Below are 20,138 nucleotides of genomic sequence, written 5' to 3' on the forward strand. Positions count from 1 at the left end.
TGCAACTTCACATATTCATAAACAGAAATTCCAAAATTGCTCTTCTTCTCTTATATATCCAATAACCTCGGGAGCTGATGTGTAGTTTTCAATACTATATTCACAACTCTCTTGAGGTTGGTTAAGCTAAGAGTGAGTGAGTGGCCCAACATCACGCAGTGAGCTTCATGGTTGAGCATTGATTTCAATCCATGCCTCCCTAATCCAGCTCCCACACTCTATTTAATTACTGGCTCCATTTATGTAACATAATGTGGGCATGCTTCATTATTATAAAATGAAAGCTGAGAGAGAGTATAATACTGATTGCTAACTTGGATTCTGGCACCCAAATAATGAGCTCTAGACTAAAGTATGTGTGTCAAAGCCATTGAGATAATTGCAGGAAAAACTTGTACTGTCATACTTTCAGCTGAGTTCAGAGTTTATATTTGCAAACTACATTGAAAATATAGTTTCGTTACATTTCAGGCTCCATGAGGTTAACCCCTTGAAATGATTAAAAGTTTGAATTTAATTGCATTTATAACTACGTTTATAACTACATTTATAACTAGCAGAGATGTCCCTTAAGTGATGTGGCATCCAGCAAAAGCTGGCAAATGATTAATACTGCCTTTGCCATGTTGACATTGTTTTACAAACTGTGAACAAGCTTGCAGTACTAAATCATCCTAAACTTATAACATGGAAACATCTTTTTCTGAAGTCAGTGGGGCTCACTTAAGGGACTACATTCAGAATCATTTGTTGTGATATGTTTCTTAAACAACTGCTAGCAGTGATAAACTACTTGTCTGTTACCTTAAAATGATACTTCTAAATATGAGCTCAGGACTTGCCTCCATAGAACTTAGCAGCTGTCAGTCCTCTGAGCATAAAACTAGAAAGATTTATTATTTATTTATTTATTACATTTATACCCCCCTTTCTTTTCATGAGAGAAACCCAAATAGTAAGAATACCCTCTGATTTCTTTTTTCCAATATTGTAAATTACTATTTAAAACAGAAGCATACTTTCCCCCCTTTTAATGACTAATTTTGTTTTTTCTCCCAGCTAATATGACACATGGATGTAACTGTTGCAGTAGAAAGAAAGTGTCATTTTTGTAAAATGAGACCTTCACGGTGGCGATGAGGTAGATGAAGACAGGTGCTAGTTCTGAATAGTGCAGCAATACTTGTTAAAGAAGGGCTGTGCAACATGAGGCTCTCAGCTTAATTTTATCTATTTGGCAAGGGGGAGGAAAAGGGTAAGGCAGAAAGAGAGAGGAGTACTCTTCCCACTTTTGGCTTTGGCTCCACACAGAACTGGTATGAGGCCCCGACAGATCACACCTGAGGGAATGCAGCCCTCAGCTGAAAGAAGCACTTTCTCCCATTTTTAGTGTCAGGTAGACAGGAGTGTCTCATTGGCACTAAAAGGAAGATGATGATCTCTCATTTTTTCTTTTAAATTGTTAACTAGTGCCAAAATTAATCATTGATAATGTTGGTTTGTGTGTGTGTGCATGTTTGGAATTCTGCATTTGGCTTATTTTCATTGAGTTTCATAAGAAAGTTTGATCTTTGGTCAACCTAGCCAAGAATTGTTTACTCTTGATTGACAACTGCTCTCCTGGGTCACGTGCAGCAGCCTCTATCAGCCTACTTGTGCCCACAACCCTTTTAACAGGAAATGTTAGGCATCATGGTTCTTTCAGATGTTGTTGGACTCCAAACTGGCCATGCTGGCTGATGGGAGGTGGGAATCCAGGAATATCTGGAGGATACCACACTGGCTATTTCTTCACTAGGGATTGAATCTGGGATCTTCTGCATGAAAAACACGTGCTCTGTCCACAGAGATAACTATCAATAAAATAACTGATCAGATGTTTGTATAACATTCACCTAGCCCATAGCAGCTAAACTTATTTAAAAATGCTCCTTGAACATCTAAAGAAGGGTTTACTTGGAGGCAAAGTATTGTGAGGTGGGACTTGGAAAACAAGATAGTGAAAGATGACTTTTAATGGGAAGGATGGGACAAAATACTTCTATCCTGAGTGGGAGGGATATGTGCCAAGGGAGACTGGGAGCAGGGCTGTGTGCAATGTATGTGCATGTGTGTTGCTGCACACAATTATCAAACCTGGTGTGCGGCGTTTAAATGTACCTTGAAAATCTTTGTTAAATAAGCATCAAAAACTTGGGGTTTTGTTTCATGTGTTTACATTTAATTAATATAATTATCCTATGCTTTCTGTAGATTGAAGATTATTGCAATTTACATTTTATTAAAACTAGTCCCAACTATCTAAACCTCAAACAAAGATGTCTGTATATCCAAACTGAGCCATATTTGTGGATTCATGGTCTTTTGAATAGACATTGCAGTGGATTATTCCAGAATTTCAGAAGTCACTTCACCAATTTGCTGAAAAATTCTATACCGTTAAGCCCTTTGGTTTCTTTATTTTGGTTTCTTCTTCTCTCCCCCCCCTCCCCCTGTCTCCCAAACTATGTAGTGTTTGTGTTTCTCAGAAAATTGTAATCCATTCATGGAAGGTGGGGTATGATTTTATGATCTCAAAATCGTTTGTTTTTCTTGGAACTAAGTAACTTGGACAACTTTATCTTGCAGTGAAAATGTGCTTTTTGGAATGGGAAATCCTCTTCTGGATATCTGTGCAGTTGTGGACAAGGACTTCCTTGACAAGTAAGTCTTAAATATTTTCCATGTTTAATTCATTTGCAAAGTTAAATGCAGAGCTTGTTGGAACACCTCACAGTACATCTTCCTCTTTGAGTTATAAGTGGGTTTCTTAATACTATTCTCTGATAACCATGAGTTTGCAGAATTACAATGTACTTTCAGTGCAATGTGCCAAAAATTTATGAGGGAAAACCTTAAAACAAAATACGAAAATAGCCAGCTTAGCTTTCCACTAAAATAAATTACAAACATCCTGAGTGAATGGACTGTAATTAAAATTCTTCCTGTTTACTGCAGATCTCCCCAATCCATGTGGAGTGACATTCTTGTACTCCATGCTGCCAAGTGCCATGCATGTTGCTCATCTCAGACTCCACTCTTGTACAAGTGGCGTTATCCTTGCCTGGACTCAAAAACTGCTTGTTCATCATAGGAGGCTGTTTTATATTGAAGCAGAACATAGTCAAACCCGTAGGTGTCAGGTTCTGTATCAAAGGCACCCACACATGGAATAGCCACTTTACTGATACAGGGAACTGGAACATGGGAACCTGCCTTATCCCGAGACATTGATCCCTCTAGCTCAGTATTATAAACACTTGACTGGCAGTGTCCCGCCAAGGTTTAAGGCAGGAGTCTTTCCCACCCGTACCTGGAGATGCCAGGGATTGAATCTGGGACCGTATGCTTGGAAAGCATGTATCCTATCATTGAGCTACAGGAACAGGAAAGCCTATGTTCCTTGTTCAGTTGGTAGGGGAGGAACTTGATTTTCAGGAGTAACTGCTCCTTATTTCAGATCTTGTGAAGTGAAAGGCAGGGTCCAGCCAATGCTGCTGTAGTATCAGATGAGAGGTTTTCTGATTCACTTTCTAGTCCACAATAGACTTTTTTGGGGATTGAGAACAGGAATGTTACTCATTTGGTTTCAAGGTAATTGTTGTAGTGAAGCTAATCATACTAAATTCCACTTGTCCTTTGTTTGCCACACTTCAACATCAATCAATTGATTATTGGGTACATGTTTGTTTCAATTTGTCCTTTATATAAGAGTCTTATTTGCATCAATAGGTTTGAAAGGCCGAGCTTCAGTTTGGCACTCCTGATTGAGTAGTACAATGCCAGAGTCAGGTGGAGTATGTGTAGGTTATCCATTCTGATTCTTATAACAACCCTATCAGGTGTGACTTGTTCAAGATCACCCATTATGTCTGAGCAGGGATTTGAATCTGGGATCTCCCTGGTCCAAGTTCATCTACTATATACCACTAACTTTGATGTAAAATGTGGAAAAATTATGTTTCAAGATTTTGCTTTTTAACCTAAGGTATTTCATATGCTGCCCTGGGCTTCTTCTGGGAGAAAGGGCGGGATATAAATCTAATTAATAATAATAATAATAGCAATTCGTTTGTCCCTCCAAAACATTTAAGTAAAAATCATGTTATTGATTGTGGGTTGCCAGCCTAGTGTCCGTAGGTGTCATTGTGCCTGTGAAGGGAGGCCAGACTCTTAAGTTTTCTTTTTTTTAAAAAAGTGAGCCTGTAGCCCTCCTGCAAAAAAAGTTATAAAGCAAATTTTCTGTGAAATGAGCCAGCCTGGCTCCTCCTGCCAGTTGGTATTTTTGGCCAATGAGTGAAGGCAGAGCTGTGATTGATAACTGAGCTGTTTGAACACCAGGCAATAGGAATCGCTAGGGTCCTAAAGAGTTTCTGTTTTCACGTCTCCTTTAGTGCACTTTTCCTGCTGCTGTCTTATTTTCTTTTTTTTTATCATTAATTTTTATTCAAATTTTCAAAGACAAAAAACAAAACAAAAATAATTAAACAATAAAATAAAATGTTGACTTCCGATTTGTCGCAGATCAGTTATAGGTCTACAATATATAACAATCCTGTCTCTTAAATTATATTATAAAATCACTTTCCTCCAGTAGTTATCTTAATTAATCATCAAATCTCATAAACATTACTTTATTCTTTCCACAAAAAGTCAAAGAGAGGTTTCAATTCCTTGAGAGATATATCTTTCAATTTTTCTCCAAATAAACATGTCGATTAATCCATCTCGTTCAAATCTATTAGGTCTAATAATTTCAATAGCCATTCTTCCATTATCAATGTTAATTCCATCTTCCATCTTCAATAGTCCTGTTCAGTCCAGTAATTTCAATATCCATTCTTCCATTATCAGTATCCCATAATAATCTTGCTGTCATAGCCATAGTCATATAATAAGAGTCTGATGGGAATTTCCTTTATCACAAATATTTCCTTGCCATCAATTCTGAATATGTTGTTGAAATATTGTTGTAAAGTCATATTCTTTTTTACAAAATGCACTGGCTCATCTCTTGAGAATTTTTCCATTGTCACATATCTGTAGTTAATTCCATCGATTTTTTCTATGTCAAGCTCCATCACATCATTCCAGTCCAGAAAGTTATCCAAGACCTTGATAACTTTATCTCTAATATCTTCATTAATTTCTTCAGAGACAACGTTGAATTCCAAACAATAAACTTTGTTTCTAATATCCATAAACTCCAAATCTTTTTCCAATTCCACATTTGTTCCAATCTCCAGGGCTTGTATCTTCCCTTTAATTTTTCTTTTCTCATCTCTAATCTCATCAATCTCCTCTCTCACAAGATCCCCTATTTCTTTAAGCTCCTGCGTCATTTTGCCAAATTCAATTTTCATCTCCTGTCTACCCTGTCTCAGGGTTTGTTTCGTTATCTCAATCTCATCCATTATTTTCTGAAACATAATTTCTTCCATGGTCTCAGCCACTTTCCTGATTGCCATTCTTAAAACCACGAAAACAAAAATTATTTCAGCCACAATTGGGTTAATATTCCAGGCTTGATGACATCACAGTGTAGACAGTACAGCCTGCCTTATCTCTTATATGTTCAGGAATACAAAACAAATTTAGTTCCCAGCTTCAAAACAGTTAGTGGCGTCGTGAACAAGTAGATTCGTCAAAATGAAATAGACCAAAAAGAAAATAGTCCCGGACATATAATACTCCAAAGTTCATAAATCAAATTTATTTATTTATTTATTTCCTCCTCGAAATAGAAATCCCTCTTCCGTTTGTATCTTTAGAATGCACTTCCAGGCCAGCTTTTTGCAATAAAAACAAAGATAAGCTTTTTCAATTTCTTTCCTCCTTAATTTCGTGAATAAAAGAGAAGAGTTATAACTCACCCAGAAATTCTTTATAGCTGATTCATTGACAAATCTCTTGTTGCTGCAACAATTTAAACCAAGTGAAAAAAAAATAGAAAGAAGGATGCTTGCCTGTTAAAGTCCGTTTTTCTTTGAAGAAAAGATAAACGTGTCGCTTAATCAGTTAGAGCTTGTTGGAAGTCCGTCCGGCATTGTTGGCTGAACCTTCTCTCATAAATTAATGAAATCCAGTCCTCCCAACAAAAACAGGCTTTTGTGGTTAATCTCTACGTTTCTCCCTGCCCGGGAGAAAATCTTTACCAGTCAAAAAGAACGTTCTGACTGATTTTAAAACTGAAAAAGCTTCTTCTGAGACGAGAGCTCGTCTCAAAAAGCAGGCACAAGCGAAGTCACCCTTCCGGGAAGTCCCTGCTGCTGTCTTATTTTCTAGTAGTCCTTGGAATCTCCATAGTTTGCCCTTCCTTTTTTTCCTAGCCACCAGAATGCATCATGCCTGTGATGGGTTCATCTAAGATCAGGCACTCCCTATAAGTTAATTTCTGCAAATACAGTAGGGCTCCACTAATACGGCGGATTATGTTCCAGACCCCCACCTAAAAGCGAAACCTGCCGAAAAGTGGAACTCCATCAATAAATGGTGCCCGATGCCCGAAAAACACCGTAAAAGCGGAACAAGCACTGTATGAATGGGGCCTTACTCTAATTGAAAACTGCCATATTAGTGGAACACTGAAAAGCAGGCCGCCAAAAAGTGGGGCCCTACTGTATTGGATTGACTCACAAAACACTCACCTACAAAACAGGCTACGCAATCAATGTGGGTGGATGTTAAAGAATCCTCTTCCCAAGTGGCAAGGGCAAAATGTGAAAACTTTGCAAAGAGGCTTAAGCATGTCTCTTTTTGTGCAGGAGCTGATGTCCAGGCATTAACTATTCCCTGATGTCTAGGCACTAACTATATCACTGTATAATTAACTTACAGTACAATACTTCAGAAATAAGTTTTTGTGCTTAATGGGACTTACTCCAAGGTAAGTGGGTACAGGATGGCAGCCTAGGCTTTGGGTTGGCATTGGGGAAAACAGGGTACTTGTGCCTTTAACAGCTGTATCTCCACGATCAGGACTAGCAGGACATAGCTGACTTTCCATGGTAAACATGAAGTTGTTGGTGAGGAGGGTGGGGGAGAAGCAGCAACATGTCTCTCTAATTTTGTGTTATGCCCTCTCCCTTGAACAGCCATGTTGTGTTATGGACATGCGCATACAGTGCTGTGGCAACTGTTTTGTGACTGGCACCCTCAGCACTCTCAAAATTTGAATGTGCACACTGGTCCAAAAACGTTGGTGACCCCTTTTCTAGATCAAGGTGGGCATTAATTACGAACTTCACTTATGTCGCTTGCATTATAACACAGTTTTCTAGATCATATTATATCCAGACACCGGTTCATTCAGTCATATTAGTGCAGTTTCCCATTCATTTACCAACGTATGTTTGTCTGTTTCTTTCTTGCATGGAAAGAACAGTTATGACTCAGTTTTGTGGGTTTTTGTTTTTCTGTCCTTGCACATGTGTCTCTTGGGAGAGTTCCATACTATGCTAGTCAGTAGGATTGCTGTTACAATGACCTCACAAATAAGTCTGCAAAAACAACTACCCTACCTTGCTCTGTCTGTACTTACCTTTTGAAGCCTACAAGGTATAAGAACCAACTGTTGGAAACCCTTGGTATTTGTTTGCTTGGAAGTGATTCTTACCTTACCTCAGGTTCAAGAGGCTACATACAAGTCTGTGTCACATGTGGTAGCTTTCTTTTACCCTAAGAATGAAAGTGACCTCTTACAGGGTACTGAATAACCCAGACTGATAACTAAAGGTTTGTTAAAGGAGCTAGATGGCATTATATGGGTAAGGGCTGTAGCTCAGTGGTAGAACATATGCTTTGCACGCAGAAGGCTCAGGCATCTCCAGGAAGGTTTGGGAGAGACCCCTGCCTAAAATCCTGGAGAACCACTGCCAATCAGTGTTGACAAGACTAAGCCAGATGGACCAATGGCCTGACACAATATAAGACAGCTTCCTATATTCCTATGAAATTGCATGGCAAAAGTCACTTACAGATCAATCCTAACTATGTCTACTCAGAAGTAAGTCCTATTGCATCCAGTGGGTCTTGCTCAGGATAAGTGGGCTTAGAATTGCAGCCTTAATGTTGTTTATGGCTCTGCTGCTAGATTGGGCTTGCTACTGCTTTGTTGTCTGCATTTGATTGCTACTGCTTAATCATCAGTTTCAGAGCCAACTACAAATCTTTCTATTTAGCCAGTGTGCCCAAATACATATGGAGTGAGGGCAGGGCCTGTTTATGCTCCATTGCTGATTTATACAACCCTCTAAGACTTCTAGGTACTGTGATTTTCAGAAAAAGTGTGGCTGGAATAGCAGCGAACTCTTACGCAGACTGTTTTAACTTACCTCTATAATTTGTCTGCAATTTTGGATCCATGCATGTCATTATACATAGAAATCTGGTAGGGTAATTGGATTTTAGAATCTTGGTTGAGTTATTTTTGTTTCTCTACATTGCAGTTGTAGAGGTACTAGAATAGGAGTAGGGATTGCTAGCCTCTCCTCTCCAGCTCCACATCCCCTCCTCAACCCAGCCCCCCGAGTGAGGTGCTGGGGAGAGAAAATGAATGGATAATGAGGGGGAGGGGGAAGAGAATATAGAGTGGCAAAGTCACATAACACTAAGCTGTGATTTAAATATGCCAAGGTTTCTTTAACATACCTTGTGTTAACTACAAGTTGTCCCACAGACAATGAAAAAACGAACAAAGTTCTCCAGGAGTTTGTTTTGTTTTCCAGCTGCTCTTGCCTTGTGCCTTTGTAGTTTGATGAGTGTCTGGGGTGGAGTGAACAAACCAGCCATGGTTAAGAAGGGGTGCTAGGTTCACACATAACAGCAAACCTTAGTTAAAACAAACCAAGGTCTGTAAGCTAACTACAAGCCTTCATATTGTGGTTTGTTGGTGGTAAACAAGCCATAATTATGCTGCTGAGTTGGATTTACACACAACACAAAGCCAAGGTTTAATAAACCGTAACTTAATAAACTGTGGTTTAGTATTTTATAATAATAATAATAAATTTAATTTTTGTGTTGCCTATCTGGCCGAAACCACTCTAGGCGACGTACAACATTAAATTCAACAATACATAATAATACAATACATAATAAAATACAATGCAGTCAACAATAACCATTTTAAAAAGCGGCAGTACAGGGCCATCAATAGACAATTTTAAAACAATATAAAGAAATTAGCCCACCCCGGGGACCCCAAAGGCCTGTCCAAAGAGCCATGTTTTTAAGGCTCGGCGAAATGTATCTAGGGAAGGGGCATGGCGAAGATCGAACGGGAGGGAGTTCCAGAGAGTGGGGGCCGCCACTGAGAATGCCCTCTCTCTAGTCCCCACCAACCTAGCTGTTTTCGTTGGTGGGACGGAGAGAAGGCCCTGTGTGGCTGATCTGGTCGGGCGGCTTAGTTGGTGGTACTGGAGGTGCTCCTTCGGGTAAACTGGGCCGAGACCGTTTAGGGATTTAAAGGTTAAGACCAACACCTTGAATTGGGCCCGGAAAACAACTGGAAGCCAATGTAGATGAAATAACACCGGCGTGATGTGATCACGGTGGCGGCTGTTTGTAAGCAGACGTGCCGCCGCATTCTGCACCAGTTGTAGTTTCCGGACCGTTTTCAAGGGTAACCCCACGTAGAGCGCATTGCAGTAGTCTAATCGAGAGGTGACCAGGGCATGTACCACCAGTGGGAGCTGATGAATAGGAAGGTAGGGTTGCAACCTCCGTATGAGGTGTAGTTGATACCAAGCTGCCCGGCTCACTGCCGAAATCTGAGCCTCCATGGACAGCTTGGAATCAAGAACAACCCCGAGGCTGCGGACCTGATCCTTCAGGGGCAATTTTACCCCATTAAGATTCAGGTCAGCAACACCCAACCTTCCCCTGTCACCCACAAGTAGCACCTCGGTCTTATCAGGATTGAGCTTCAGCCTGTTTCTTCCCATCCACCCACTCACGGATTCCAGGCACTTGGACAAGGTCTCTACAGCCAACTCCGGTGAAGATTTAAAGGAGAGATAGAGCTGCGTGTCATCAGCATATTGGTGACACCGCAGCCCAAAACCCCTGATGATAGCTCCCAGCGGTTTTACATAGATGTTAAATAGCATGGGAGAGAGGATAGAACCCTGTGGTACTCCACAAGTGAGGGGCCAAGGGTCTGAAACCTCATCTCCCAATGCTACCTGTTGATGCCTGTCAGAGAGAAAGGAACTGAACCACTGTAAAACAGTGCCTCCTATTCCTAATCCCCCCAGGCGATCTAACAGGATACCGTGGTCGACGGTATCAAAAGCCGCTGAGAGATCCAGGAGGACAAGAAAGGTGAATTCTCCCCTGTCTAATGCCCTCCTCATATCATCTACCAGAGCGACCAAGGCTGTTTCAGTACCATGTCCAGTCCTGAAACCCGATTGGTATGGATCTAAATAATCCGTTTCATCCAAGTGTGCTGACAACTGGTTAGCCACCACTCGCTCAATGATCTTGCCCAAAAATGGCAAATTCGAGATGGGGCGAAAGTTGTTCAAAACTTGGGGATCCAAGGAGGACTTTTTTAGAATGGGTTTTATAATTGCCTCCTTGAGGGCCGGTGGCATTACACCCTCCTTCAAGGATGCATTTACCACCGCCCTGATCCCTTCGCCCAATTTCTCCTTGCAGTTCATAAGGAACCATGATGGGCAAGGATCAGTCAGACAGGTGGTAGGCTTCACCATTGAAAGTACCTTGTCCACATCCTCAGAAGGAAGAGGCTGGAACCAATCCCACTGAACCGGATTGCAACTGGTTAACTCTGGATCCTCTACTGCATCCACAGCGTACGGAATCGAGTTCTTCAGGTGTTCGACTTTATCGGCAAAGTGCCTTGCCAATTTGTCACAGGAAGCCTTTGAATGCTCCAAGGGTTCCTGAGCGACTGGACCGACCAGGCTTCGGACCACTTGGAACAGCTTCCTGGGACAGCACTCTGCGGATGCAATAGAGGCAGCAAAGAAATCTTTCTTTGTTGCCTTTATTGCCACCTGGTAGGCAGCTATTGCTGCTCTAACCTGTGTTCGAGCATCTTCAGAGCGGGATTTCCGCCACCGGCGTTCTAGTCGTCTCACCTCCTGTCTCAGACTTCACAACCGAGGTGTATACCACGGTGCTGTCTGAGTTTTGTTCAGGGGGAGAGGACGTTTCGGAGCCACCCGGTCTAATGCCCTGGTGATTCCCTCGTTCCACTCCATCACCAGGGTTTCGACCGAACGACCTTCAGCAGGTTCCAAATCCCCCAGCGCAGTCAGGAATCCATCCGGATCCATCAGGCGCCTGGGGCGTACCATGCTAATAGGTCCTTTACCCCTGCGGAGGGTGTGTGGCATCGAGAAGTCAAAATTCACCAGATAGTGATCTGACCATGACACGGGGGTAAGAGAAATGGCCCCCAACTTCAGAACACTCCCCACCACTCCCAGGACAAATACAAGGTCGAGAGCATGACCGGCTACATGGGTGGGCTCAGTGTTACTAAGGTGCAGTTCCCAGGAAGCCATGGTTTCCAGGAAATCCCGAGGGGCTCCAATGAGAGTGGTCTCAGCGTGTACGTTAAAATCCCCCAGTACTAACAGTTCTGGGGTCAACGTTCGCACATCCGAGACCACCTCCAGCACCTCGGTCAGGGAGTCTGCCGTGCAGCGGGGCGGGCGGTACACAAGCAGGATCCCCAGACTGCCCTTCGGGCCCAACCTCCAGTACATGCAATCAACAAACTTGGTCCTTGGGAGCGGAGGCCTGGTGAACATCAAGGACTCCCGATAGATGACTGCCACTCCCCCTCCCCGCCTTCCCACCCTCGGTTGCTGCGCATAGCGGAAACCTGGCGGACACATGGCCTCAAGAGTGGGAGCTGAGGCCTCGTCCAGCCAGGTCTCCGTAATACATACCAGGTCTGCGCACTCATCCAGTATCATATCATGGATGACAGATGTTTTTTGTGTCACAGACCTGGCATTACATAGCAGCAATCGAAGGTCGGTAGGAATCCTGCGTCCCCCAGTTAACTTCTGGTTTTGGGCGGACCCAGAACAGGGGATGGGTATTACGCATCTATCCCCTGTTCTTCTGGATTGACGTGGTTTGCCCTTAGTATCAATCCAGCGCCTGCCGCCCAATCTTGATATAACTTGGCCCCCATCCTCTGTTCCATCCCCCCTTGGTTTACACATGCCCCTATCCCTGCAGCCTAATGGACAGGCCTACCTAAGACAATAATAAAAGCAAGACCCACCCCATATATCCCGGAGACTACCAGCCACTCCTTTAGGACTGCAGTAAAAATGAAATAGTTTAAATCACAAACTATCCACTTATATGTGCAAACAATTTATAAATGCAAACATACACACTCATTCACAACACACACTCATATGCACACTCACTCCTCCAATTCAAACCAACACGTCAGACATAGTCCTGTACTCTGTGCAACGTCGGCAATAGCAGCTCTCCTTGAAATTCCTCCTTCGACGATGTTCCTCTTCCAGCAGGCAGATGGTCTCCCCAAGCTCCCCCCAGCCAGCCAGCCTATAGATCCCTCCAAGGAGGGACAGATGGAAAAAGGAAACTAGCCCCAGCTGGCTGGAAACCAGGGACCTGGTCCTGCAGGGTGTGGCACCTGCCAACAGCAGCAGTCCGACAGGGAAGGGCAGTGATGATAACAGCTCTCCCTTCCTGCACCGTGGCGATGTTCCTCTTCTTAAAAGTAAAAAGAGTAGTTGGCCATATTTGTTCTATCACAGCTCATCTCCTGCTTATCCCTGCTTCCTTTCAGAAAACACATTGCCTGAAGAATAGGCTGATAACTAGGTGTAAAAACTGTAGTCCAAACGCAGATTCAGAACTAATTACTGCAAGGAGCCCCAGCTGCCGTTACATCCACGCCAAACAGAAGCTTGTCTTTCAGGTCGCCATTTTCATCTGCTTTTAGTTTGTTTTATCTCCAAAGTCTCCTTTCTGCCCTTAATAGCCGTAAAATAGGCTAAAATTTATAGAAGCAGAGGCTTCAAGGACCCCATTAAATCAAGAGTGCCAGACAAGAATCTTCCAAGAATCTTCTTAGAAGTAAGTAGAAGTTACAACTTACGTAGATTAGTGCCAAGCCGGACCGACAGAGATAAGAAGTGGAGAAGGCAGTAGTTATTCTTAAAACATCTCTTTCATGCTTTCCTTATCAAGCAGAGAGAAGCTCCTACATCCAGATCACTCAGGTCCTGTAATTAGTTATAGTCCTGGGTCCTATAATTAGTTATAGTTTCAACACTGCGGAGAGCACTGGAAACACGTCTGTTGTACACATTCTGTGTGGCCTTTTTTGTGCAAACCATGCCAAAGAGAGAGAAGAGGGTGGCCGAATGGAGAAGGGAGTGTGGATTGATGGATTTATGTGAATGATGGGTTGATGTGGCTTTGATCTTACCCACTTTTGGCTTTGGCCACATCCACTGTTGGATTAGCGCCCCTGGGAAGTGACCTATGAGGGAATATGGTCCTTGGGCTGAAAAAGGTTCCCTGTGTCCTGCATTAGAAATATATGGGGAGTCTTTACAAAAGATCCTAGTGTTCAGTGGACAGAAGTTTCTTTCAGCCAGTCATACCTTTATGGTCCAATCCATTAATGGCAATCTGTGTGCATAAGTAAGCAACTTCCTTTCAATGCACATCTACATTAGGATGCTTATTTATTTATTTATTAGATTTATATACCGCCCGACTAGCATTAGCTCTCTGGGCGGTGAACAACAGAATATAAAAATACAAAACATCTTAGATCTCATAATAAATACAGCATAAACATATATAAAACAAGAAATCAAAAACAATTACAACGAAATTTAAAACTAAAACGAGTTACATATTAAAACGCCATAGCAAAGAGGCAAGTCTTAACCTGGTGCCGAAAGGAGAGCAATGTCGGCGCCATACGCACCTCTTCGGGGAGACTGTTCCACAGTTCGGGGGCCACCACTGAGAAGGCCCTAGATCTTGTCACCGTCCTCCGAGCCTCCCTATGAGACGGAACTCGGAGGAGGGCCTTCGATGTGGAGCGTAGTGTACGAGCAGGTTCATATCGGGAGAGGCGTTCCGATAGGTATTGTGGTCCCATGCCGTATAGGGCTTTATAGGTCAAAACCAGCACTTTGAATCTAGCCCGGAATTATATTGGCAGCCAGTGCAAGCGAGCCAGAACAGGTGTTATGTGTTCCGACCGCCTGGTCCCCATTATTAATCTGGCCGCCGCATTTTGGACAAGCTGTAGTTGCCGAACTGTCTTCAAAGGCAGCCCTACGTAGAGCGCATTGCAGTAGTCCAGTCGTGAGGTTACCAGAGCATGTACGACCGATGTGAGGTCCTCCCTGCTCAGATAGGGACGTAGCTGGGCTACCAGCCAAAGCTGGTAGAAAGCATTCCGTTCCACCGATGCCACTTGGGCCTCAAATGACAGGGAAGGATCTAAAAGAACCCCCAGACTACGAACCCGGTCCTTTAGGGGGAGTGTAACCCCATCCAGGACAGGGTGTATATCCACCATCCAATCCGGGAAACCGTTCACCAGCAGCATCTCAGTCTTGTCTGGATTGAGCCTCAGTTTGTTAGCTCTCATCCAGTCCATTATCGCAGTCAGGCAACGGTTCAGCACATCAACAGCCTCACCTGAGGAGGATGAAAAGGAGAAATAGAGCTGCGTGTCATCAGCGTACTGGTGGCAACGCACTCCATAGCTCCTGATGACCGCACTCAACGGCTTCATATAGATGTTGAAAAGCATGGGAGACAGAACCGAACCCTGCGGGACTCCACATTGCAGAGCCCACGGTGTCGAGTAATGTTCCCCAAGCACAACCCTCTGGAGACGACCCGCTAAGTAGGAGCGGAACCACTGCCAAACAGTACCCCCGACTCCCAACTCCGCAAGCCTCTCCAGAAGGATACCATGGTCGATGGTATCAAAAGCCGCCGAGAGATCAAGGAGGATCAACAGAGTTGCACTCCCTCCGTCCCTCTCCCGACATAGGTCATCATACAGGGCGACCAAGGCTGTCTCAGTGCCGAAACCGGGCCTAAACCCCGATTGAAACGGATCTAGATAATCGGTTTCATCCAATAGTGCCTGGAGCTGGGCAGCAACCACTCGTTCCAAGATCTTGCCCAGGAATGGAACATTTGCTACTGGTCTGTAGCTGTTGAAATTTTCTGGGTCCAAGGAAGGTTTTTTCAGGAGTGGTCTTACTGCTGACTTCCCAGGAGGATCCCTACGCCTGTGCAGCCTCTGAGACGGGCTCCCGTCTTGGATGAAACTTTTCCAGTTTAAATTCAGTCAGAAGGCTCTTTTCTGACTGGGAATAATTTCTTCCGGTTAAAGAAGAAACGTGAGATTTCCTACATAGCTTTGTTTTGATTGTTGGAGTCTGGAATTCGTCAGAATTGTCTGTCTTCCAGCAGCTCAGACAGAGCGAGGATTTTTATGCTAGCTCAGCTGGATAAGTGACCCGTTTTTTTTTATACGGATTAACAGGCAAACATCCTCCTGTCTACATTCATCATTTTCTTATCTATACAGCTAAAGAGATTTGTCAAAGTAACAGCAATTGAGATAACCTAGGTGAGGTAAGACTTTCCTTTTTTTATTCACGGAACTAAGGGGGAAGAAAATATAAATAGCTTATTTATTTTTTTTATTGCAAAAAGCTGACATGGAAAATGGCATTCTAAAGATTACAACGGGCGAGAGATTTCTGATGGGAGGAGATAAGAAATCTTTTTGATCTATGGCTGAGATTATTTTTTCTGATCTACTTTCTTTTTGACGAATCTGCTCATTCTCTCTGCTACTAGTTATTTCGACGCTGTGAACTAAAGCTGTTCTTACACTTTCAGGCAGATAAGAGATAAGGGCTGTCTAGCGTGTGACGTAAGTTTGTTGGAAAAATTAACTCCTTTGTAACTGGTTAAAGAAATAAGCTGCTCTTTGTTTGGGACATTGAAAATTGAAGGAGTTTTGTTCCTTTGGCTTTAAGAATGACAATTAAGAAGACCATGGATGTACAAGAAGGGACTTTATCTCTAGACATGTTTCAGAAAATAATGAATGGGATTAACTCAATAAAACAAGAACTGAGAAATAATAGACAAGCGTGGAGAATTGAATTTTACGAAATGAGACAGGAGCTGAAAGAAACTCAGGATTCTATGAGAAAGGAGAATAAAGATAGATCTGGAAAACAAAAAAAAGATGAAAGAGAAATTAAAGGCAAGGTTCAAACTATGGAGATTGGCTTAATTATGGACATGAAAAAAGATTTGGATTTCCTGGCTGTGATGGATCCTGGAGACAAATATTACAGTTTGGAATTCAGCGCTGTCTCTGAAGGAATTGAAGAGATTGGAGATAAAGATATTATCGGTTCAAAAAAATTCTTGGACTGGAAGGATCTGATGGAACTTGAAATGGAGAAAGTTAACAGAATTAATCCCTGTCTTGTGTCAATGGAAAAACCTTCAAGAGATGTACTAGCGTATCACGTGGAAAAGAGGAACAGAGATGCGGCTTTGCAACAATACTTCAGTGATACGTTTGGATTTGATGGCAAGAAAATATCTGTGATGGAGGAAATTCCTATCAGACTTTTATTATATGACTATGACAGCAAGATTTTTGGGTGCGTAAAGATGGAAGATGGAAGATGGACCCAATATGGATAATGACAGAAGAGCGATTTAAAATCACTGGACTTAGTAGATTTGATGAGTTGGATTAATTGGCATGTTTATTTAGAAAAAAAAAATGATTGACATATATCTCAAGGATTGGAAACTTCTCTTTGACTTTTTGTGGAAGATTAAAATGATATGATGTTAATGAGATTTGAAACCAACTAAGATAACTGTTGGAGGAAGGTGATTTTATAATCTATTAAGAGATAGGTCTGTTACATATTATAGATTTATAGTTGAATTATAGTGTTTTGAAATTACTGGATTTAGTAGATTTGATGAGCTGGATTAATTGGCATGTTTATTTAGAAAAAAAATTGATTGATATATATCTCAAGGATTGGAAACTTCTCTTTGACTTTTTGTGGAATATTAAAATGATATGATGTTAATGAGATTTGAAACCAACTAAGATAACCGCTGGAGGAAGGTGATTTTATAATCTATTAAGAGATAGGTTTGTTATATATTATAGATTTATAGCTGAACTATGACAAATCGGAAGTCAATATTTTTATATATATGTATTTTTTTTGTATTGTATTAGTTATTGATTTGTGTTGTTTTCTTTTTGTATTATTTTGGTTTTGAAAATTAGAATAAAAATTAATTGAAAAAAAAAAAAAAGGAGTGGTCTTACTGCTGCCTCCTTCAGACAGCCCGGGACCACTCCCTCTCATAAAGAGGTATTTATCACTTCCCTGGCCCAACCAGATGTTCCATCCCTGCTAGCTTAGCCAAGAGGGGCAAGGATCTAGTACCGATGTGGTTGCATGTACCTGTCCAAGCACCTTGTCCACGTCCTCGAGCAAGCCCCGTTGAACTGGCTGGATGAATACTTTGATATTAATAATGATGACTACCAATAATGAAACCTGCCAATTCTTAGGTGTGACTACCTGCCTAGAACAGGACCTCCTGCTTGGAAGGGGGAAGAACCAGCAAGGATTCAATGGGTTGAAAAACAAGTTGGTGGCTTTGTGTTAGCACTGTATAATGTTTCAAACTTGTAGAGATATTTTAACACAGTGGTTTCCAGACATTTTTTTCCCACGGACCAGTTGAAGATTTATCAGGTTCTTGGTCCACTTAATGATTTTTCTGCCTGTTGTAGCAATTGTAATATGCCGTACTAGATGCTGTATGGTTTTTATTGTATTTTCATTGCTTTATTTAGAAATAAAATTATTTCTGTACTGTTATATCATAAAATATCAAGGTAGAATACAGTATAATGTTAAAACATGAAACAATTTAAAAAAACAAATAATTATTAAGGTGACTGAATAATCAGGTGACTATTTTTATCTATTGTAGTTTATTTATTACAATTTGAATTCTATAAAACACAATAAAAGAAGCAGCAAAATACCATTTAAATCAATATCTACTTTTAATGTGATGGATGTGCTATCTCCTGTCTTCAGCCATAAATCCAAAGACGTGCCACAGACCATCTGAATGAAGCTCATGGACCACTGTTGGTCCATGGACTACAGCTTGGGAGCTTCTGACCTAAAAATGATGATTATGCAAAATAAAAGATTAAGAAAAGGAGGTATTGGAGTTAGATTCATATTTGTTTATATGTGTGGATTGCTGAGCCTTTCCCCAACATTTTGGAGCACATGAGCAGACATTGGCTTCTGACTGCCTGCTTGTTCTCACACTTGCTGAATCCTTGCTTTGCTTCCTATTGGCACACATGAGTTCTGGTCATGTCACATACCAGTTGCTGTTCATTGATTTTATGACAGACACAGTCAGGCACAATGTTGCCTGCCAGATTGCTTCTAATTAATAGTAATATAGGGTTTTAGATTTGGTTTACTACTTTGGGCGCAAGTAGAGTAATGACCTGATTCACTAGAAAAGACAATAATGCTGGGAAAAACAGAAGGGAGTAGAAAAAGAGGAAGGCCAAACGAGATGGATTGACTCCATAAAGGAAGCCACAGACCTGAACTTAGAAGATCTGAACAGGGTGGTTCATGACAGATGCTCTTGGTGGTCGCTGATTCATAGGTTCGCCATAAGTCGTAATTGACTTGAAGGCACATAACAACAACAACAACAACAACACTTTCAATAAGTACCATATCTATCAATGTCTAGCTGCATCTGCTTCCACTGCAGAGGAAGTTGACTAAATCAGATTGATATTATTGATTTGTTCCATTCCAGTTGTGTTGACAAAGATACATTAGATTTGCTCTACATTCTTGATGTTCAAGTAATGGGCAGGCTTCAAATCCATCATAGCAATCCCTTGAAAGCAGCTAGCTGGTCCTGTGAACTTCATTTAGTCAGGAGTAGCATTACATCAGTGTTTTATATTTAGGGTTAGTCTGAATTTGCATAAACAGCATTAAAATCTCTAACTTTAGGGAACAATACTGTAATTATTGAATAAAAAACTATAGCAACCCAGTTCCTTGGCTTTATTCAGCTAGAAATATTCCTACAAATGGGTTGTAGTCTTGCACCAAATCTTCCCTTTGAAATAATAAATTATTGAGCCTCCATTATCTATTTTGTTTTTTGTTAATGTGTTACCAAGATAGTGTTATTGGTGGGTGATCTGCAAAAGCCAGACAATTTTATTGCTGTGTGATTTGTTTTTTAATCCTTTTAATTTTTTTCTAGCATTAATGGTGATACAAATAACATATCAATTCTAGACTATGTGTTCAAGTTAGATATGCCATAACCCTGCTCCTAAGAGAAGCTGGACCTTTAAGAATCTACTCAGAGTTTGAGAAATTAATTTGAGTGGTGAAATTAAAGTTTGTTGGGGAATATTTAAAGCAGGTATACTTAACATAGTTTCCTCCAGATGTCCTTTAACTACAACTGGCCATGCTGACTAGGGTTAATGGGAATTGTAGTTCAAGAACTTCTGGCAGGTGCCATGTGGGCTACCCCTAAATCATGTAATGTTGACCTGTGACAAAAGTTCTTAACAAGATAAATGGGAACAAGGCTTTGGAAGGAGAATCCCTGAAGAAACAGAAATATGTCTAAACCTTATGGAAAGCTTTTATAATCTCCTGAGTAGATGGTATTTAATGCTGAAAATACCAAGACAAGTATACCCTGGAACAGAGGATGTGTAGTGTCAAATATAATACATATTTTGCAGGAATTGTAGAATTAAGAATTGTGGGGATATAGTGTTGGAGAATATTAGGGAAATAATAGGAAAGTACAGGTTATAATCTAGCAGTAGATCAAATAGCTATTTTGCTCAATAATATAAAATCCTAAATAATAAAGGAAGAAAGAGAAATTATTATGTATTTATGTGGAAAGAATAGGAAGAACCCTCACTGGTATGCAACTGG

At 41.4% G+C, this 20,138-nt stretch overlaps 1 protein-coding gene across 3 annotated transcripts in view; it reads left to right on the top strand.

Annotated features, from left to right (window-relative positions):
- ADK (adenosine kinase) overlaps positions 1–20,138 on the top strand; it is a 466,326-nt gene that overhangs the window by 24,773 nt on the left and 421,415 nt on the right. For all 3 annotated transcript variants that reach the window (XM_061634839.1, XM_061634838.1, XM_061634840.1), the window contains exon 2: positions 2,629–2,703. In XM_061634839.1, coding sequence (XP_061490823.1) covers positions 2,629–2,703 — 75 coding nt within the window. The remainder of the gene's footprint in view (positions 1–2,628; positions 2,704–20,138) is intronic.

Source organism: Rhineura floridana, chromosome 7 (genome assembly GCF_030035675.1).
Source record: "Rhineura floridana isolate rRhiFlo1 chromosome 7, rRhiFlo1.hap2, whole genome shotgun sequence".
NCBI classification, from domain to species: Eukaryota; Metazoa; Chordata; class Lepidosauria; order Squamata; family Rhineuridae; genus Rhineura; species Rhineura floridana.